Source organism: Cynocephalus volans, chromosome 1 (genome assembly GCF_027409185.1).
Source record: "Cynocephalus volans isolate mCynVol1 chromosome 1, mCynVol1.pri, whole genome shotgun sequence".
Lineage (NCBI taxonomy): Eukaryota > Metazoa > Chordata > Mammalia > Dermoptera > Cynocephalidae > Cynocephalus > Cynocephalus volans.
In genome coordinates, this window is record NC_084460.1 from 264,757,300 (window position 1) to 264,781,131 (window position 23,832).

General features: G+C 38.2%; 1 protein-coding gene across 1 annotated transcript in view; it reads right to left on the bottom strand.

The window, feature by feature from the left end:
• The window catches only part of SATB2 (SATB homeobox 2), a 182,538-nt gene that overhangs the window by 100,702 nt on the left and 58,004 nt on the right, over positions 1-23,832 (bottom strand). The window contains exons 4-5 of the mRNA XM_063111484.1: positions 6,298-6,424; positions 4,961-5,084 (exon numbers count right to left, since the gene is read on the bottom strand). Coding sequence (XP_062967554.1) covers positions 4,961-5,084; positions 6,298-6,424 — 251 coding nt within the window. The remainder of the gene's footprint in view (positions 1-4,960; positions 5,085-6,297; positions 6,425-23,832) is intronic.

Genomic DNA, 23,832 nt, shown 5'->3' on the forward strand with positions numbered 1-23,832 from the left:
CCGCCAAAAAGGCTCAGATCTGCAAGCGACAGGTCAGTTACCTGGGGTACCTTCTTAAAGATGGGAAGATGGTTGTCTGAGGCCAGAAAAGAGACAGTGTTTCACATTCCACCACCTGCTAATCCAAGACAAGTCAGGGAATTTTTAGGTACTGCCGGGTTCTGCCGCCTATGGATACCTGGTTTTGCTGAGATGGCAGCCCCGTTATATCCCCTCACTAAAAACAGTCAGCCCTTCAAGTGGGGAAAAGAGGAGCAACAGGCTTTTGACAACATCAAGACGGCCTTGATGTCCGCTCCAGCCCTCGGGCTCCCCGACGTAACCAAGCCCTCCCACTTGTATGTGGCAGAAAATAAGGGGGTTGCAAAGGGGGTCCTAACTCAAAAACTGGGCCCCTGGAAAAGGCCTGTAGCATATCTGTCTAAAAAATTAGACCCTGTAGCCTCTGGGTGGCCAGTTTGTCTAAGGATCATAGTGGCAGTCGCAGTTCTGGTAAAAGATGCTGACAAGTTGACTATGGGACAGAGTTTGGTAATTTCGGCACCTCATGCCTTAGAGAGTATTGTCCGCCAGCCCCCCAACCGCTGGCTCACAAATGCTCGCATGACTCACTATCAGACTCTGTTACTGAACTCAGATCGAGTTACTTTTGCTCCCCCGGCGAGCTTAAATCCAGCCACGTTGCTCCCAGACCCTGACCTCGACCCTCCTACCCATGACTGCCAACAAGTGCTTGCTGAGGCACATGGATGGTGGAAAGAGTTGTCAGACCAGCCTCTGACGAATGTCGAAGCCACCTGGTTCACTGACGGCAGCAGCTTCCTGGAAGAAGGAGTGCAGAAGGCAGGGGCTGCTATAGTAGATGGCCAGAACCTGATATGGGCACAGGCCTTACCTGCAGGAACACCCGCTCAGAAGGCAGAACTCATAGCCCTCACTAAAGCCCTTGAACTAGGAGAGGGCAAAAGAATCAACATCTACATAGACAGCAGGTATGCCTTTGCCACTGCCCATGTGCATGGCGCTATCTATCAGCAACGGGGTCTGCTGACCTCTGGAGGAAAAGAAATCAAAAACAAGGCAGAGATCTTAGCCCTGTTGGAGGCCCTTCACTGACCGCTAAAAGTGAGTATTATACACTGCCCAGGCCACCAGAAAGGGGATTCTCCCATCGCCAGGGGAAACAACTTGGCCAATTCTGAAGCAAGGGCGGCAGCCCATGCGTTCACGTCTATTCTGTTAGTTAACATCCCTGAGCTAGAAAAGCTCAAGTTTAAATACTCTGCTGAGGACGTAGCAGTGATCTCAAGGGACTCTAATAACCACTTTGATCAGGAAAAAGGGCGCTGGCATGCAGCGTCAGGCAAGCCTATCTTGCCACAAGAACAAGCACGTGCCATGATCAAACAAATGCACCAATGGACTCATCTGGGAGTTAACAAATTAGTCCAGACTGCCCTAAAAACAAAATATCACATCATAAGGCTAAGACAATTGGCAGAACAAATAGTTAAAAATTGTGTACCGTGTCAAAAAGTAAATGTCTGTAAAAATACCGTAGGACTTGGCAAGAGACTCAGGGGTGACAGACCAGGAGTATATTGGGAAGTAGACTTTACAGAGATCAAGCCAGCTAAATATGGTTACAAGTATCTCCTAGTTTTTGTAGACGCCTTCTCTGGATGGGTAGAAGCATTCCCAACAAAGCAGGAAACTGCTACCGTCGTGGTCAAGAAAATCCTGGAAGAAATCTTCCCACGCTTCGGGGTACCGAAGGTAATAGGGTCCGACAATGGACCTGCCTTTGTTGCCAAGGTAAGCCAGGGAGTGGCCAGATACCTAGGGGTCAATTGGAAATTACATTGTATCTACAGACCCCAGAGTTCAGGACAGGTAGAAAGGATGAACAGAACTCTAAAAGAGACCCTGACTAAATTAACCATGGAGACTGGCGTGGACTGGGTGGTGCTCCTTCCCCTGGCCCTGTTTAGAGCTAGGAACACCCCTCCCGGTTCAACCTGACCCCCTTTGAAATTCTCTATGGTACCCCTGCTCCCTTGACTTTACTCGGGGACGCCTTTGAACCCACTTGCACAGTAACAGTGACTTATATGCCAGGTTAAAAGGACTGCAAGCGGTGCAGAAGGAAGTCTGGACGCAGCTGGCGGCCGCCTATGAGCCTGGGACCCCCGAAGTTTCTCACCAGTTCCAGGTCGGGGACATGGTCTACGTAAGATGACATCACTCCCAGACTCTGCAGCCCTGCTGGAAGGGACCTTACCAGGTGCTCCTGACAACACCAACGGCCGTAAAAGTAGCTGGCTGTGTGAGGAGGGGATCTTTCCCACACACTCCTAAAGCCAGAGATTAACAAAGTGCATCTCTCTGGAAAGCCAGTCTCATGTGGACAAAGGGAAATTGATGATTTAACAGGTGATTTTTATGGCATTAGAAATATATATTGAAGCACGGGTATATGGAATAGAATATAAACTCTGCACGAATTTTTAAGATAACATAGAAGGTTGCTGTAAGCTTCATAATGCTATACTACTTAGGTTGCTCCAACTCTCAGGGATATTTTGGTAAAGTGTGAGCAATGGCAAATGTTCCAAAATAATTAATTCCATATGTGTGAGGCACAGGTTGGGTGTAGGAAGAAGGAGGAAGGTGGTTCTAGTGGGATACAGGCTGTACAGCATCATCGCAGTGGTTCTTACAGGCTATGCTATGCAGTTTGTACTTCCTATCAGCTGGGACAGAACAGTCACTGGGCTTATAGACAAGGAAATGGCAAATATTAATGTTAGAGAATCAGGCAGGAGGAGAAAAATTCATGAGGCAGGAATATTTCAGATGAGAAGTGATGAAAGTATGTACGAGAGGGAGGAAGATTTTAGAAACAGAAGTGGTGGAATCCATAGGATAAAGCAGGAGAGTGAAGAAGAATGAACTTTTTAGGTTGAGCAACTAGGTCGGCAAGCAATGAGAATGGCAACAGAGGGCAGAGGATGGGGAGAAAGACATTTTCACAGTAGAGATAAAGATGATCTCATCTGAACCTCAAGACAACCCTGCAAATTATGTAAAATATGCTATCAGATACAATTGTGCCCAGTTTACAGATGAGCTGAATGAAGCTCTGAGAAGCAGACTGATCTGTTCAGGATCACACACTCAGCATAAAAGAACTGAGATTAGAGCTCCAGGATCTTGGCTCCTGGTCTGGATATTTTCCACTCATGCTCACTCTCTTGTCACATTTATAGTTATAACCAAACCTGACACTCATTGTTAATCAGTTTGGACCAAATTTCTATAGAATCCAAAAGCCTCGGATAAAATTCTACATTGGTGATGCCAAGTTAAAGGCTTGTCCACTTCTAGGCAAAGTCTATTTTAACTTCCATGTGAATCTAAGAGACAATGAACTGTGAATAATCATTAAATTAAAGAAAAAATATTAAAAGTTTTTCCTTACTTATTCTTTATTCGGTCCTTGTGTATTACCAGAATAATTAAAAATACTCATTTATATAGCTTCATAAGCAATCTCTTTAGAATAAATTAAAATTCTAGCAACAAGACTTTAGCACCCTACATACATACCTACAGTTAGGTTTTAAAGCAGCCTGCATGAAAAGCCCCAAACACAAGAACAGGCACATATCTGATGTTCAAAACACAGTGTATCTTTTTATCCAGCTGCCTACTACATGGGGACAGGCTTTCTTGATTTTGGGAAAGCAAAAATATCAATAGCATGCTTTGCCTCAGAGAATCCAAATTCCAAAATACACACACACAAAATATTCAGTTCACACCAACAATATCATTTCTCACTAATAATGGCTGATACTGCCTATGGAGCATCACTGCAAGCATTTTATATGGTTTATCTCATTGTTAATCCTCTTTATAGGACTGTAAACTAATACTTACCCCAGTTTTACCTACAAAAAAACAGGCTTATAAAGGTGAGGTTGTCAATCAGGACATGAATTCAGGTCTACCTGATTCTAGTATACACACTCTTAAACCACTAGCCTTCCTATTCCCAGACACTGTACTACACTGGAACACAGATCATAGAACATCAAGTTTCTAGGGTTCGCATCATCTTCCATTGAGCAGCAGTCCTAAACCACCATGGGCAAAATATCTCATGATTAGAAAAAATGGGGTCCTAGCCCATGAACACAAGTGGAAAAGGCAGCCCTTTCCTCCACTCTTCCTTCCTTTGATCCTCCCAATCTCTTATTTTCATGGCTTGTTTTAGTGTACGATAAGTTCACTAAAAATAAAGTACCACTTTTTCTCATGATGCATTTTTGCGTGGTAAATTTACTACAAAACCTCTACAAATATACATAATGTAAAGATCATCTCTCTCCACCAGACTGGGAAAGGGCTCAATGAATCATGCAAAGATGGGGTTAGCATGGCTGACCCATCCAACCGACCTAGGAAAGCAACCATTTGGAGCATCAACTTTGGAAGAAGAGGTCTGGAGCAGTCTTGACCTGCCACTGAACCAGCTGAGTAGCTTAGGCATGGAATTTAAGTGCATCTCTGAGCCCTGATTTGTTGATGTATAAAACGGAGACACTGATATCTAACTGATGATATATGTGAGAAGTTAATGCTTGTGTATGTAAAATGTTTTAATACATTCCCATTACATCAAAGCTCTGAATAAGTGATAACTTCTCCTCTACAACAAAAAGTGCCATAATTTCTGTATTTTCTCTACCTCAAATGCAGTGTGAAAATACAAGAATACTTCGAACAGCTCATGGAAAGATTCGATTTATCTTTTAATTCTATTTTTCCACAAACTTTTTGAAGTGCCCTCATAAAAGACACAGAAGATAACTCTCTGAGCAAGAGTTCCCCGTCTACTAGATAGTCCACCAGTAGCTTTCTCTGTTTCCCAGGAACCCCTCATGGAGATGCTGACCTGGGAGAGAGGGCATTCTTTGGCTAATGTGCTCTGGTTCATCTCTTTGAGCAGTTCCTTTAAGGCATTGCGGACTGTGGCATGGTTCCACTGCTCCGCAGGCAAGTCTTCCAACTTCGAACAACTGCAAAATAGATCAAGAATGAATGACACTCAAAACTCAAGTAGTAAATGCCCCTGACTGCAGAGGATGCAAATGTAGCAGTCACTCCGGGGTCCTGTGCCAGCCACAGGAGAACTTTAATAGGGATCTAACATTCCCATCCCCAAGAACGGGGTCTAAGGTGCGCCATAAAAGGGAAGGGGAGTAACACTGCCTCTCCAGGACCTTGATAGAGCCCAACAGGGTACCTGTAAGTTAGTTACAACACTAGCCTAAGAAAAACAGTCATTTCCGATATGAAGAAATGCTATCTTTAAAAAACATGATTTTTCCAATGTGTTGATAGAAATTGCATGGCAGTGTGATTATAAACTTCCCCAATACAAATTTAATTATTGGACATTCCTAAGGTTAAAAGTAAACAAATGCTCCAGCAGATTTGAAGTTTGAAGGCCCATCTTTCACCTTCACAGAACAATTCGAAGATGTTACTTTTCTAATAAAAAAAAATAACTTTTAAGATAAGACACTCAAGCATTACTAGACAAGGATGGGGATGTTGGATCCCTATTGAAGTATAAATTCTCCAAAAGGAGAAAATTCAAAACTCTGACTCTAAAAGACAACATTCCTTAAATCACAACTAGCAGGCACTTTATAATAAAAGACTGCAAAGAACCTCTAGATTCCTTAGAGACATAATTTGTTCTTGATGCCATATCTGAAAAAAAAAAAAATTTCCCCAGTATCTTCACAGGCCACAAGCACATTTCTTTGAGGAAGCCACCAGGGAAGGAAGGAAAAAAAGATTTTTAGTGCCAGCACACTCCTGGTAAACTTGCAACAAGAACAAAACTCTTCCCTCACAACACAAACCCGAAAACAGCAGAGGTGTTTATTCTTCAAATACTATGTGCTAAGAATTTAACCAGGCCTAGAGGACCCACTGGATGAGGGGCTGTGGAAAGTTCCCCCTGAAGGGCTGCAGATTTGTAATGATTTATCAAGCTGCTCCTTGCTTACCACTTCACTGCTTCTGAAAACAAAACATAAAACAGTTGGAATGTGGACTATAAAGATGCCTGGCGAAGTTTCCCTCCATTCCTCCTCTCTCTCCTTTTTTTCATTTCATCCAATGTCTAGATATTACTGAAGACAGGACATGTGAATCTCTGCAGTCAATCGACAGAGCAGCTTTAAGGGTAAGGAAAGGAAAATGTTCAGAAACATCTACCTTTGTAATTGGATTTTCAACGTCACAACATGATAGACATCTTGTAGCATGTCGGCCACTGTCGCATCGGGTGCATCTGTCACATAACTGAGGGGGAGAGGGTTCCACCTCCCCAGCTTGATTATTCCTGCACAGGGAAGAAAAACATAATAAACACATATCTGCTATTTATTAAACCCTCCCATTGTTTGTTCAATGTTAAGAATGTCATTCAATCGTCAACATTCAAGGCCCACTCAGAGATATTTTACAACCCAGTGCAATAAGCTATTTTTTTCTGCCTGACAATTGAGTTAGTTAACTATACAGGATGATGGGAATGAAAAGATGAGGTTTAATCACAGACAATCGGTTCTTTTATGTTTTCCTGTTTCTTAAATTACTTAGAAAACCATAAGGATACTTCCTTCCCCCAAAGTCTTGTTTCACATTCTAACTTAAGACTGATGCTAAATATACAGGATTGCTGATTTCATAGACCAAAAAAAAAAAAAAAGTAAGCCTTAAGTAAATACAAGATTCAGTTTTGAATTGTACAAGAAAATTCCTGTGTGTGGGCTCAGCACGCAGTTACATCCTGACTGTGGTGTGATTCCCAGTGCAAATAGCATTTAGAGCTGATGAAGCAGTTAAGAGTTCACTTCCAGATCTGAGTTTCACCAGGCAGGGGGGTTGCTTTCCTGAGCCAAAGGCAATAGCACAATGATTGACCACAGATCAGAAATAGCAAGATGCCCTCAACTTCCTTTCTTTTATTTAATCTTCAGCTCTTTTTAGACTGACAATAGGACTCTTTCGCTGTGGGTTTACTGCTGTTTGTGGTAAACAGGCACGACAATGGTACGAGAGTAAAAATCCTGGTCAAAGTTGGGCTACAGAGCAGTGATCTTAGGAATACCCTTGTTATAGGACAGAATGGCTTTGGCAACATATGGTGGAAATGCTAACTTATTCATAAGATGTGCCCATCTTATCTGGTACATAGGGTACACATAACATTGATGAAGGAAACTAGAGAAACCCATTTCACCAACAACACAGGGTAACAAAAATTTTATTTGTATGCTGTGAAAAATTCAATGGTCCTCGATGTCAGAAATTATCACACATAAAAAACAGTTATGTTTTAGAGATAAAAGAAAAACAGAATTTTTATTTTTATTTTTGACAATACAGGTAAATATAACTACACTGCTCTTTAAAAAATATTTTCTATCATCAAAGAGAGAGAACACCTGTATACCCAAGTGAACTTTTAAAAGCTTCACAAAATGATGCTTTATAGCTATGGGGCAAAATTCCAACAATAAGAAATGAACTTTCTGGTCAGGGCATGTTCTGTCCAAGATGAAATAAATGAATGCGCAATGCTTGACATAATGCTTGAAAACAGGGAATAAACAGAACAAAAATATTAAAATGATGCACTGTTTCAGTATTAAGATTTAACAATCTGGTGCTGAATATGCTGCAGTATAAATAGTGCCTGGACTCAGATCCAATAAAGTAACACAGCTCTCATTCATAGTACCGTATGTCTCTAGTTCTGGCTCCTTAAGTCATATTTCACTTGCCAAGAAAAGCTGTTTTCTTGTGGGGATAGTTTTCTTAACATTCTCTCTCATGACAATGAGAAGTGCACAGCACACAGCATGTAGTAGTCATGAAATGAACATCCAGGGCCCACTGGACAGCCACCCACAAGAGGTGGGTCTGCTTCCTTGGTTCTTTTACTCCTTCTGATATTTGCAAATACTAAGAAGATACCATGTAACATGTCTAACATATTTCCTTTTTTTAAAAAACAAAATCATTCCACAATTCCAAATTCCTTTAAAAAATCATTATCATGATAGCCATAAGTTGAGTATAAATCAACCATGTTCTATAGACACGGGTTTTTTTAATAAGAGAACAGAGGAGAAAAATGAAGTCAACAATTGTGCACTATGATAGGCAAGTAGAAAAAGCAGATTTTTGGGGTCATTTTGGTTACTAAGAATATGAAGGTAATATGAAGAAAATGAACCCTGCAAACTTCAATGCATGATTCTACAGGAGGTTCATCCATGTTGTTATGTGTGTCAGTAGTAAATTCCTTTTTACTGTTGAGGAGTCTTCCATTATAAGAATACAGGACAATGCAGCCAGACATGACAGAATGTTATCTGTGTGATCTCGTTTATATGAAAAAAAAAGAACAGGCAAGACTAATCCATGTGGATAGAAGTAAGAGGAACAGGACGGGGAGCAGACTGGAAAGGGACATAAGAGAATTTTCTTGTTTTGGCTGGTGGTTGCATGGGTATAAAAACATCAAAATTCATAAAACTGAATACTTAATATGCATACATTTTATTGTATGTAAATTAACCTCAATTTTTAAAAATGGAGGGGGAGGAATCTCTACAGGAAATAATAGACAAATCATTATACGGGAAATAGTCTCCATTTAGGTAAATTCTCTCTCCACCTTCAATGGCCGGAAGGAGACTTGTTTGGGCTGGAATTAGGCACACACAGGTGTTTCACAACACTTAATACCTTCACACAGAGCAGCTGCTACAGGTTGGTTTCTACATCTTGGAAGAGAGCTGTCAACACGTGCTATTTTCTCAGGCAGTGGGAGGTGGTGTATGCTTTTCCTATTCACACCATATTGACTAACCTGCACAGTCCTAGGAGTCATGTTTTATGTTCAACTATCTACCAGGGTCTGAAGGAGCAAGATCTGATGGGAGAGCCATGTCCAGAAGGCTGCTATCCTCCATCAAGGCAGGGGCTTGGAATAACTCTTTTTAATAAGCTTTGCCTCCAAACAGGTTCTCTGTCTAATGTATTAAACCTCTTTGAAATGCATTCCTTAGACAGTCCTCCTTCCCTGATATAAATAGACAAAAATATGGCTTGGAATACTAGTCAAGTGTTAATTAAGGAAATCAAATTGGGAACCAGTATACCAAAGTGACTAAGAATGCAGGCTTTCAAGTCAAATTACCTCTGTTTACATCACGGCTCTGCCACCTACTAATGATGCAACCCTAGCAAGTCACTTATTTCTCCACACCTCAATCCTCTCATCTGTAAAATGGAACCACAAAACCAGTAACCTTAAAGAAATATTGTAAAGGTTAAATGTAAAAGCCTTAGTACAGAGCCTGGATATAATTTGATTTCAACAATTGTTTAGTCATTATTTAGACCTTTTTAATGCTTCTTAAAGAGAAGATATAATCAATTGATTTCAAAAAATATTAAGAAGAATTTTTTATGGCTTCATTACCTTTTGATCTTTAGTTTGGTCATGTGTGCCTGTAAAAGGCACGCATTTATTTTAAATAACAAAGGAGGACTGTGCATCAGTGATATTCCACTTTCTATTCCCACATCTCCCATTCATTTCTTCCATCCTTATTCCTCAGTGGCTCCTTTCCTTTTGCCTATAAGTAGGTTCAGATCTCCTTACTTTAAAACAAATGGAAACACTATGAGAGTCTATATTCCCTCAGTCTCTTTTTGTCCCACCAAACCTACTATAAGTACACCTCTGATCTCCATCAGTCCTTTACCCATAGATATCTAGCTCCAACTTCTTTCATAAGAAAATGTAGGTTTAGAGGGGCTGGGATACCTTGAATAGCCATCACTTGCAAGTAGCAGAGCTAAGACCACACTCTGAGTCTTCTTATTATCCTATAAGTCACACTGGCTCACACTTTTCTTCAACACCAGAAGAAAAGACTGGAAAAGAGCTTGGTTCCAAGTTTTGGAAGGCCTTAAATGACTGACTCAGTAGCACACTGTATGGGTCAGAAGTTAGGAGTAAGGTCTGGAGTCAGAGGTAAATTTATATCCAGCCTCCTGTTTGTCAGCTGTGAGACTCTGGGCAAGTTGTTTAGTCTCTCCAAGTGTGACGTTCTTTATCTGTAAAATTTGGATAATAACAATACCTCCTTAAGGTTATGATGAAGATTTTAGTAAGAAGGAGAACTTAACACTGGGATTGTCACATAAGTGCTCAATAAAAGTTAGGGGAAAATCCATCCTTGCGAGTTTCTGAGCATAGACATAACACCAAAGCAGTTTAAGGAAATTAACCCATATTGGAATGTGGATGGATTAAAAGAGGGAAGCATTCTGAGGGGAGAAAAAAGAACTGAAATAATCCAGGTAGGTATATCTAATTACAACCATACAGCCTCTTCCTGGCTCCTAAGGAGGGATGCAGACCTCACCAAACACTACAGTGAAGTGAAGGAAGACGAAGAAAGAACAGATCACATGCCTGTTAAAGATAATACCACAGCATTGGAGAAATCTCAATAATAATGGCGTAACTGAAGTATATAGATGTTTTTTCCAACACTCACACTCTGTGAGGAGGTTTTGTAACCCCAATCTGAAAAATTAGAAAAACTAAAGATTAAATTAAATAATATTAGACACACACACACACATACAATTACATACACACCAAGTCCTGCCAGGCACACAGTAGATGCTCAGTACATGACAATTCCCATTTCTTCTCTGAGCATATATGACACTCTCACTCTGTCTGAAGTACTGATCCCCAATATTTACTTCTAGAAATCTTAAACATTTTTCAAATTCTTCCCTGGGAATTATTACAACTCTGATCAACCCACCTGAAGTAATCCTTTCTCTGCCCAGCTGCACAATTAATATTCTTGGTTGGTTTGTGTATTTTATAAAGAACTTACTTTATCACAATATCCCTTTATTTTACTTTACAGTTTGCAGAATTTTTTTTACAACCATTAGTTCATCCTCATGAAGACAGCAGGGAGTCAGCACTCTACCTGGGAATGAGCTAAAAATCAAGGGAGACTGACTTTTCAAGGACATCAGTGGGTGACAGCCAAGACTACAACGTGGACTACATTCTGAAAGTTTTGAACTACTGGCCCAATACCCATTCTACTCCGCTCTGCTATTGCTGCCCTGAAGACATGCCCCTGTACCAGTGCCCAACCACACGATGGACCCCTGGAGAGCAGGGCCATAGCTCATCCATAGTCACACATCGGGCAGTCTCTTCATATTTAATGTAAGACAAAGGAACAAATGAGACCAATGAGCAAACTGGTGACAGGCCCAGAAGACTGAAGAGCCAGCTACACTTGGGAATTCTCTAGGAAAAGTTTCCCACAACAGTGCCATTTCAGACATAAACATTGTTTCCCAAATCATCTTCATTATATCCGAGGAATTTATCACTTGCAAACATTTAGAAAATGCCTGGTTTTGAGGACTATTACAGATGCAGTTTCAAGGTCTTTGAGTCACAAATTATGGGCCTTTATTTGGGGTTGAAATTCATACAAATGTTAACATGATTTAATTGAGCACAATATAAAGAAAACTGTTTTTATACAGACAAATCTGTTCGCTAAAATACAGAGTACCCATCCACTCTTTGTGCAATGCATTCAGACCAAACAACAAAACGCAATTGTAGGTAAATTTCCCATTAGTGACATAAAATTAGGTTGGGAAAGGAGGCAGTTTTTGTCTAAAATTAAAAAGATGCAATAATGGAAACCCATTTTTGCTCTCTAAATGTAGCAGTCTACCAGAGTCAAAGAATTAACATTTCACAAAAAGAAATATCAATAGTTGTTTGTGTTCATATGTTTTTGGTATTTTTATCCGTTTATAATCCATCTCAGAGAAACCAAATACTCTTCTCACTAAATGCATAATTCATAACTTTAGTATTATTTGCCTCTAATTATGTTAAAACAAGAGTTGTGGTAATATTTATTATAGTTGATCAATATTTGATTCAAGTTTTTAGAAAGCCAATCACTTCTGAGGGTGAAATAAAATGTGGTGATAATACAATATAATCAATGAAACATTAGAAAGGTTGTATTAAGCACAAATGATTCACTCAATCAACAAAAAATTTTTTGTGTCTCTGGTATAAGTCATAAAATGCAAAGATAGCCCAATACTTACTGACCCTGTAATTATGGAGCTCACAATTGAGCACAGAAGCTTATTATTGCTAAACACATAGCATAGCTAAGTGAAACCACTCCTAAAATAAACCAAGATGTTAGCTTTTACTCCCCTACCTCAAATATGAGAAATATTTACTTCATGAAGGCCTGCAAAAGATCACCTACAAAGTACATAAGAACATTTCTCCATTTGCAGTGATATGTAGATAGATGCTGGTAAAATAGGTATAAATTGGGTATATCTGCAGAACAAAGCCTACAAATCAATCTGTGAGACAGATATATGCAACATAGCAAGACATCAGCAGTATTCTTACGATGAAGCTCAATGGATAATTTTCTTTTATTCCAGGTGCATTTTAACATTAATTTTAAAAGCAAAGTGAAAACTCAGCCTGGGAGAAAAAATGAGACATTAGCTTTAATATCCAAAGGCTGGGGTTTATATATCTCATAATTCCCGGGAAAATATCTCAGCAAAAGAGTGTCAATAAAAACCCCAGCCTCAGAATAACTAAGCCTTAGGGCTTCTGATTCTCACTATTATTTCCACAATACACCAACTGCTGATGAGGCCCCTTGTAAAAATAGGAGAACTCATGATATTGATTGCATCTGTTTATCCTCCTCAGCGTGGTCATGGCCTTATGCTATACATATAATTTTCTGTTGTTCAGCTATGCTTTGTTAAAGAAATTAAAAACTGTCCTATATAATAAGATCATAGAATTATTTATCCATAAATCAGTTCACAGGAAATCACTACCCAGCAGTACATAACAACTCAGCCTGTTTCTAACCTGTGGCCTGACTTTGGTATATCATCAAATTATAGCAGCAAAATGACATAAATGGTAGTTATTATTGCTAAACCTGTGGTGAGAATGACTTTTCAATGAGGAAAGAGAAAAAAAGACAAAACAAAAATGTTTTTTTAAGTATACATATTTTCCTTTGGAATGCATAGCTTAGCAGTACCACCAATACAACTTACTGAAATAAATCAAACTCTTCTATACCTGCTTTGATTTTAAAGACTCTCTCTATGTATTTCAAATGACTTGCATTGGGGTAAAAGTAAGTGGAAAATGAAATAGCTTACTTCAGGCATTTTACATTATTCAAGTGTCTTCATAACTTACACAAATTAATGAAACCTTACAACATCCTTGTCTGGGAGCCTACAATGCACTTAATCTAGTACTTGTAAAAATACAAAAGAAAACACCAGACAAAAATAAATAATTCAATGAGTCACAATAAATGTTGAGGCTATACTATCACATGAATACATCTAAAAATCAACAGACACACATACACACAGAATGCACTATTTCATCCCCACAGACAGCTACTGTAGTTGCAACGATTCAAATGCTATTGACAAACACAAACAAGGTAGTTTTAAACTCTTTAAGAATACCAACTTTTATTTTTAAATCGTATCTATATCTTTCAGGAGAAATTATTATCAAGAAGATTATTAGTATTTAAAAACTAAAGCTAATTGTAGAGTACTTTCTGAATAAACTATAGTGATATATAACTGTCTGCCACACTTTTTTTTGATCTGACTACCCCATTATGCTACAGAAATGTTCTACTTAAAAAAGATATACACTACCATTTGGTGCCTTGTAATTCTATACAGGGCTTTTACATTTTGCTGCTTAAGGATTTTGTCTCATGTAATAGATGCTGCTTCACATTTGGGAAACGTTATGTTACAACCCTAACTTTTATTAGATTATTTAATATAAGCACTAAGTAACTAGACTAAATTAATAAAGACTGTATTGAAAAAAAAAAAAAAACCAGGGAGGAGAAAAAGAGAAAGAAAACAAAATTATTCCATAAATTAAATAAAACTTTCTAAAGTTAGTATTTTAGAAACCTTTATTTAATTTTCAAAATTCCAGTTCATCTGAAAAACAGCCAAATTATTGGTCAGGATATGAAAAAAATATGGCTGGTGTTTAGTTATTTATTTCATAAGAGAGCCATTTAAAACCATTGCATGGAGGAATAGGGCAAATGAGAAAGAAAAGTGTTATGAGAAATCATTTGGAAATCAGTTCTAAACTTCTGTCACTGGTGAAAAACTATTCATCTGGTATATATTTTCTTATTATTGTTCTAAGTTTAACTATTACCTAAAATTTCAAATTAAAGGACTAATTTTGGTAGGTAACACAAACAAGTTTCTTTTTCTTTTTTTCTTCCTTTCTATTCAGAAATATATTTGCATAAAGAGATTTCCTCTAGCATTCCCCCCCAAAGATCTTCAATAACCAAAGACACGGGAAAAAGTATACTCTTTTAAACATACTTTGCTACATTATAGCAGACGCTATTCATAACTTCTGTTTAGCCAGTGTTTCTGCATCCTCTGGGATAAGAAGTATTCACTGAAGATCTAAAAATACAGTTCCCACATATTTCACATCCTAATTAATTACATATATTCTTTTTTCAGATGGGAGCTAAAATGTGGTGAGAGGTTTTCCTGAGGATCTGGCTTTCCAGGTACGCCATCACTGGGCTCAACATCCTAGGAAGCCCTATCAACTGCATGCTCCCAATTATACTCGTATATTTCAAAATTGTCCTGCAGGTGTATTCTGTTTCCTATAATTTAGGATTATATAATACCTGATCTTAATAGCAATGTTATGATGGCATGTAGAATATCAAAGAAAATGTTGCCATATAATGTAAAAGCAAAAAGTACACTTCTGTTGTATATTTTTATGCATGTTCCAACTAACCTGATTTCACAGTAATTTGTTAAGAAACTACAAAACGTGGAAGCAAATATGGTGTTACTATTAAAAGCAGCAACTGCTTTTGATATGGAGATTTTTTTGGTTTTTGTTTTTGTTCCCTTAAGAAAACATTAATAATTTTCATTTTCAGTGTTCATGTACATGTGTGGAAGATACATCTTCATATGTGCTCTACTATTAAGCCTAAAAATGCACATGGCTTGCAGGTTTCAGATATTTTACATTCAAAGATGTTCTGATGGATCCTTGATTTGCATTTTTTGGAAATGTCATATTGAAATCCAGCAAACCAAACTTTAAAATATGTTACTACCACTTTAATGGCTATAAAAGAAACCAATGGCCCAATAGATAGAAGGTGATCTCTCAGCAGGCAACTGTTTCTTGAACTGAATTAAAGGTAGACCTATAGTCATAACATACATGGTGAAGAATAAAGACAATGGCCTATCTGAGCCGCCTAAAGTATTCAGCCATGTCACAGAAATGCCATATCAATCAATGGGCAACTGAACTGTGACAGAGACTTAAGATTATTCCTGACAGGATGTCTAGTTATCCCACAGCATTTGGACCAACCAGTCAGAGATGATTTGAAGAGTAGAGGAAGCTCAGAAATGGATTCTTTTTCTCCCTATTCCCATAACTTTGCAATTGAGTAAGAATTGTGCTATTCAGGTAGTCAGATAAAGTGAATGGGCTCCAAGTTCATCATCCCTAGAGCAGTCATGAGCCCATCCTGGCATCTTAAACAAAGGCTCCAGGGGTAGATCCCAAGGCATGCTGATAAAGAGCCAGGTTTGGGAATCACTCTCCAGGGGTCCCAGTAAAAAACAAGGATACGGAGCATCACTAAGAGGATCCACCCACTGATTCCTTTCAAGAGAAGAGCAGGAAACCAAAAGATTTCCAGATTCCTTTGTTTTCAATTCACCAGCAAATATTCTCACTACTGTCAAGTAGGATACTTTTAAGAGAAAGAGAAATGTTATGAAATGTAAGAAAGATAATATGGTTAGGAGTATATGTAACTGTGTTATATTTCTTTTCAAGTATGAAGAACCTGGCATGAGCTGAATAGGCATCATCCAGGGGGAAAAAAATGGTTTACTGTATATTCATAAACTTTCACCATATTTAGACTGTAAACCACCAGAAAGCAGGAGTCATGTCAATATAATTTGTTTTAACAACCTTAGGTACATCTCTAGAAGAATGAGGATGTCTAAAATACAGTGGGTGGAGATGGTGACCTTACAAGAAAGCCATTTTGTTTGAAGAGCAACAGGCTGGGAATCAAGAGATCCAGGTTTTGATCTCGGATCTGCCCTCTACTGGCTGTAGCTCTGCACCTGTAGGCAACTCACTTAACCTCTCTGGACCCCTATTTTCTATTCTATAAAATGAGAATTTAAAAGCTAAAACAAACAAAAAATTCTTCTGCCTGACTCACAAGAAGGTAACTATAATGAGTTAAAGTGCACTCAAAATTATAAAGTGCTATAAACATAGGCTGGCATTCATGTAAGTTAACATAAAAGAGGTAAGCATTACCTTTTTTAGAATGTTTTTAAGGGAAAGTTGCCTTTACTTAAATAAGCAAAAACTTGAACCTTCTAAAATGTCACTGGGATCAGTCACTTACTCTCTTTCAGCCTCTACTTTGCCACCTTTAGGAGCTGCTGCAATCACAGACATCAGGAACTGATTTTACCACCCACGCTCTGTTACAAATGATACAAGGGATGTTTTGCACTTGTAAATACTTGGCATCTCTATTTCTCACTAGACTGTAAGTTCTACACATAGCACAGAGCCTGGCTCAGAAATAAGGATGGAAGGACAGAAAGAAAGAGGGGTATAGGGAGCACCACCTTGCTATGGGCCATATGCAGCACCAGTTCACTTTGCAGGTTTACCTTGTGCTTCCTACCCAGACTCTATCCCCAACAAGTTAGCATCTTAGTAACCCCCAACAAGTAGAAAATCAAGCTCCCACACTCTTGGCACCCTGGACATCCAGGAAAATCAGCACATGAGATGTTCCAGACAGCGAAGGAAAGCACAGAGAAAGGCCTAAGGGGCTGAAAACCCTCAAACCAAATCTTCTCATGGAATCTACCTCACCCCCAGAGACTTACAGATAATGGCCACAGCCCCTTGTAGCTCCGACATGCTAGATCAAAATGCTGACCAAATACTTTAGGGCTCAGTAATGATGCCTTTGACTGCTGTCATTTAAAAAATACACCAAGTCTTCAAAACTGTGAAAATAAATTCAATATTGAATCGGTAGACTGATTTTTCTTTAATTAAAATTCTACTTTTCTAAAAAAAGGAAAAAAAAGGCAAATACACAGCTTTTTGTTTCTCAGGGAGGGCTCATTTTTAAACTTTCAAACAATAGTAAACAACTTCTAAATTCAGGATAATTGAAGGTATGCCAGTTGGTGAGCAAAACAACAATGGCTTACATATCAACCAAAAAGGGAACATGGCTTAATCAGGTTTTTTCTAACTGAATAGCATTCTGCCAACTGCACTTCTTACTAAAATAACAAAAGCTGCTGCCTACATACTACTAATAGACTACTACCTGAATAAATATAATTGTATTCATTAGTTCCTTACATTAAAATTATTAGCTAAGAATGATTTTTCCAGGGATCCCTTTTTATTAATAAAAGATTAATAATAAATTATTAGGACAAGTATCTCAGATCAATTTTGAATTTCCATAGCAGCAAACAGAATAAATTTTTTATATGCCTCCACAAATAAGTAATTTCCTCTCCATAAACATGCATTTGTGTATGACCAAGTAAGTCCCTAGCATAACCCACATAGGTAAATAAATGTAATTCATTCAAGAAATATGATGCTGAAAATTAGGAGCTATATACAGAAAGCTCAAAATTATATAATTATACTCTTAAATACTAATAAATTCCCTAGGAATCACTGACATACAAAGACCTTCAAAAAGTAGACAAGACTTACTTTTACTCAGACTTTAAAAAATAAAAAGTGGTAAGGAAGATGAGAAGAACAGAAATTAAATGAGAGCTAAAACTGTAGATTTCTATTGTGTTCTAGAAAAAAGGCTGCAAAGGGACCCCCAAGGGATAATGTGTCACATGAATTTTTTTTTTAATTCAACCATCCTTAAAATAACTCAAGTGGTGCTTCGTTTTGATTCTAATATCAAACCGCCATCAACTTCCCACTTCTAAAAGTGAGGAAAATCACAAATCTCAAAAATATTTTCTATCACTCAGGTCACTAAGTCAAATGAGCAAAAAAAAAAAAAAAAAAAAAGAAAATCCATTTAATCTCACTTTGTGTTGTTTTATTTTGTTTTGCTTTTGTTGTTGTTTTAACATACACATTCTATAATACATGAGGCGGATAGAAAATATTCACTTATAAGAAGACTGATTTTCTTCATATCTAAGCTTTTATATACTTGTGATACTTTAGTGGGCCCAAATTTGACTTCAGTCATTTTTAGTTCTTCAAAAATGTTTTATCATAATCACTTTATAATAATCCATCAAGAAATTGGTCATTTACTTTAAACTTTTCACGGCATTGCTATGTTTCTGCACTTGAAGAAAGCAGTTACCAAGTTATCCAATAGCACATTGAAATTAATTGGTGCCAGAAACAAAGAGTAAGTCATTAATTTTTAAGTTCTGATGTAACACTGCAATATGACTCATAGTAAGTAAAACTTATGTAAATTAAAATGCCCATGGACATTTGTTCACCAATTTGTGATTCTTACACATTTGGATGCATCTCAAAACCAGTAATAATCAACCAAAGACTACCTCATTCATGTCAGTGCCCTAGCCTTGTGCCTGACACTTAGTAGAGGCTCAACAAAATGCTTGTATAGTAATAGTAAAACATGATTACGTTCTATGAACTATATAAGTACAAAAAGTGATTGCAAATTTCCTCCCCAATCACATTTATGTGAAATATAATTTTAGCATTTAATCTGCTAAAAAGAAAAAAACTTTGCAATTCTTGCTCTGCTACAAAATTACTTGATAACACAAAATACCGGGTTGAGGTAATGCATGTAATAATGCTTATAATGAACCAGATTAAGGCCCTAAAAAATATCTTTTATTCATCCATAAACCATTCCAGTGAAGCTAAACCCATGTAAAGAATTTTTATATGGTAGTTTGAGTATAGCTACTTCTCTGGTCTTTGAACTATGATGTCCACTGTTTAATGCGTTTCTTGCTCCTCCATGGGCAAGAAATAACTTGAGTTACAAAATGACTTCACGTGAGATATTGTTTATGTTAAATATACAGCAATTTTCAACATGGGCTGGATTTAGACAACTGACAGTGACCGGCACTCAGCCAGTGAGTGCACCGGCCAGTCCTATATAGGATCCGAACCCGCGGCGGGAGCGTTGCCGCGCTCCCCATGCCGCACTCTCCCGAGTGCGCCACGGGCTCGGCCCGTTTCTGTAACTCTTTATGCACCCAAACCAGGAGATAGGGGCCCAATTTTTTCTCTTTGAATTTCCTGTCCTTTCTTGGCTCATACAGACCTTTTATTCTTTTCCCACAAAATGTATTCATTAGTATCAAAATATTTTCTTAAAATCTTCCCTAACAGAATCATAAAACATTCCCGAGATTTCCATATTTGCTGTCTCTATTATCTTTTTGGAAGATAATTAATACTTTACCCAGGGGCATTCAAAATGGCCGTTGCAATAATCCAAAAATTCAACTGCCCAGAGTGGGTATCCTTATATAAACATTCATTCTGGATAATTTAAGATATTTGCTTTTGCAAATGTAAGACCTACAGATATGTTTTACAAAAATGACAATAACATTTTGCATTTGGAACATAGAGTAAAATGACCTCTCAAAGTAGCCACAGAACAAACAGAGGTCACAGTCCCACTAGTCTCTCGACACATAAATGTCCTCAGGGAGAAGCCAAGTGAGGATGTAGGGAATCATAAATGCTGAGGCTAGTTTGCTTTATCTACACACTGAGAAACTGCTCTAATGTCACCTGACCCATAGTTATTAGTGAAAATATCACCTCTGCTATTAACTTATTCCAAGCAAATACATTTTGGTTTTCTGGAAAATATTTGGGTTCACACTAATCAGGCCCAACGGAAGGCCATATTAGCAATTTGGCAGGTGCCCGAGGGCCATACCTAATCTGCATAAAATGGAGCAGATTGCAACCGCCCTCATCTTTTTTATTTTTAAACTGGTTTTTGAAGTGAAGCATACATAAAATCTCAGAGGAAGAGACAGGAGATGGTAGTGCATACATTTTCCTTCATGCCTCTATTTTCATTCTTTTTGTACAAACCATCTTCCTGAATGGCTATTTACCGAAACAAAGATAACAAACTAAAAGGTTCTAGGAAAGAAGTAGGCAAGTGACCATAAATGTTAAAAAAGAGTCATATCTTTCAATAGATCTTCACAATCCTTGATAGTATCATTTCAAATAAGTTTTCATTGAATTTAGTGTTATTATATTTTGTGAAGACATGCTAAATGGAAATATACCCTGAATTTGGGAAAAGATGAAGTGAGCAGAGATTCCAAGACTAATAATTATTTGTAAACCTATTACCTGTCTAACAGAGAACAACATGATATTAAGTATTACCATTATCATCTCAACACTGGCTTCTGTTGCTCACAGAATAACTTAAAGTGACAGTACTCTTTATATCCTAGGAATTTATAATCAAAGCCACTCAGTTCAAGCATGGTGAATCTGAAAAATAACTCAGCAATCATGAATGTTGGTGACTAATTCAAGCCACACAAATCAGGAAAAAAAGAATAATACACAAAGATAAGTGTATCAGATAATTTTTTAAATTAGGTTAATGTATACACAAAAGTTCCAAAAGAGAACCACAATGAAAGAATTTGGTTTCTGAAGGACATATAAAAGGGGCTTATTTTAGTGGGTGCTATGGAGCAAAAGGATGTTACAAATAAAATGGCGCCACCTTAGTGAAGCCCTATCTTAAGTATATTCCATACTACAGGATAGTAGAACTAACATCAAGAAATAGGGAATGCCTGGTGGTTGTGAGGAAGAAGTTGTTTCACAGGAAAATGGGAAGAAGCCTATGTACAGCATTAAGAAATGATTAAGAAATACCAATCTATCAATATCAACAAAAGGATAGGCACAAGTTTTCTAAAGCTATGAAATCTGGATCATAAAAAGCTGCTGTATAACCTGGGCAACACAGGAACTAAAGATCATTGCAGTAGAGAGAACAAAAGAGGACTAATGCTGGCAACCTTGAAAAAACAATGGAATGTGAAGATAGGCAAGACAGAAAGGCAGGTATTGTATTGAAGGGTAGCAGAATATGTCACCCCAAGTATGTTACTTTGCATATTGATTATTTTCAGCTGAAGACAATTGAAAAGCAGATACAGATGCACATGTTAATAAACTCATTTGTTTTTCTCTTGTTAATCCGTCTTTTGTCAGGGTCCAGCCAGAAAACCTAGAAGTATAGAGGGAAAAAAATAAGATTTTCCTCCCCTATGATACAAAGTGAAAAAGTATTGGATTAGAATCAGAAGAGTAAGTCCTCCAATTCTCAATGCCTCTCAATCTCATCATGTGTAAACAAGATTATAATACCCTCCATCTCAAAAGGTTGCTGAGGTCATTAAATGAGATAATATAAACTCAGGTTCTCTGTGAATTCCAAACTGCTAACCAAACATAAGCTATTATTGTTGACATTATAAAGAGCAAACACAATAATAAAGAGTTAAAATGACCAATCTCTTGTTTAGAATCATAAGGGAAGGGAGACATTTGTTTTCCCTGACTGTAGATAAGAGAGAAACTCCTAAAGAGCCAAATAAATGTTCTAACAAGGAATTTAAAGTGGTGATGAACAGCCAATCTTTGAACTTTTAAAGATAAAGATATAGGTGAGATTTAACAAAGTTTAAAAAAAAAAATTCACGTTTGACCAGGTAAAGACATGTAACTACGGATTCTTGGGAATAGAGGCCATTTTGTAATTCCCTGGTGTACAGAGGAGACAAAATTCCAGCTGATTACAAAGAACCTGAATTTATAAGTTCTTACCTCATGCCAGACAATTTCTCACTGTACTAGTTTTCACAAAAATCCTATTACATAGATATGAGTGTCTCCATTTTAGATCAGGATAATTTGCCTAAGGTTACAAGGATGTTAAATGGCAGACACTGGAACCCAGGTTTGCCTGACTCCAAAGCCTGTGTTCTATCCCCCACAACAAGGTACCTCTTACCCTTGGAGAATGCCTGCTTAGCCTCTGAGATCCAACTCAAAGAATACCTTCAGAGAGAATAAAACTTTTCCTATTCTCCCCAGGAGAATTAATCTCACTGCACTTTGAATTTACTGAGGTCAATAACTACAAAATTCCTGTGAAATTTTCTTTCCCCATTGAGGAGGTTAGTGTGTCTCTCTGCTGTGCCGTGTTCACAATGTGTTATACTGGCATCACTGTTACCACCAGTAAGACCTTCACCTACTGTGTCCCCTGGACATTCGACTTCCCAGCCACAGAAACTATAAGCAATAAATTTTGTTTTCTTTATAAAATATGCAGTTCTGTGTATTTTGTTATAAGCAACAAAAATGTACTAATATAGAAAACTGGTACCAGAGAAGTAGGGTGTTGCTTATAATAAATACTTGAAAATGTGGAAGTGGCCTTGGAACTGGGTGCTGAGGAGAAGCTGGAAGAATTTGGAGGAACAGGCTAGAAAAATCCTAGATGCTGGTGAAAGTTCAGAAGATAAGAAAACCTGGGAAAGTTTGGAATGTTTTAGAGACTGGTTGAATGGTGGTGACCAGACTGCTTACAGAAATATGGACTGTAAAGACCATTCTAAGAAGGTCTCAGATAGAAATAAGGAGTTTATTGGAAACTGGGGCAAAGATCAACCTTGCTATCAACCAACAGGGAACTTGGCCACATTGTGCCCATGCCCTAGGGTTTTGTGGAAGTTGGAACTTAAGAGCTGTGAACCAGAGTATTTGGTGGAAGAAATTTCTAAGCAGAAAAACATTCAGAAAGCTGCATGGCTACTTGCAACAGCCTATGCTGAGTTACAGTAGCAAAGGCATGATGTAAAGCCAGAATTTAAAAGGAAAGTAGAGCATAAAGATTTGGAAAATTTGCAGCCTGACCATGTGGCAGAGAAGCAGAGAGCATTTTCAGAAGAAAAAACCAATGGTGCTAAGAAGATTAGTACAAAAGAAAGGGATTATGAAGAAAAGGGGGAAAAGGTCCTGAAGGCATTGCAGAAGCCTCTGGGGCCAACCCTTCCATATCAGGCCCAAAGGCCTAAGGAGACAAAACGGTCTTAGGGAATGGGCCTGAGATGCCCTCCGCAGGCTCGCTGCCCAGGGCCACCTTGCGATGCTGGTCCCTGCACCAGCACCCCAGCTGCTCTGGCTACTCCAACTGTGGCTAAATTGGTCCCAGGTGTGGCTGGACCCGCAGCTTTGGAAAATACAAGTAGGAAGCCTTGGCAGTGTCCATGTGGTAAGTGTGCAGGCTCACAGAATGCCAGAGCTGGGAAGGCTTGGGAGGCTCCACCCTGATTTCAACAGATGTATGGAAAAGCCTGGGGACCCAGAAAGAGACCTGTCACAGGGGTGGAGTCACTGCATAGAGCTGCTAGAGCAATGCTGAGTGGAAACATGGGGTC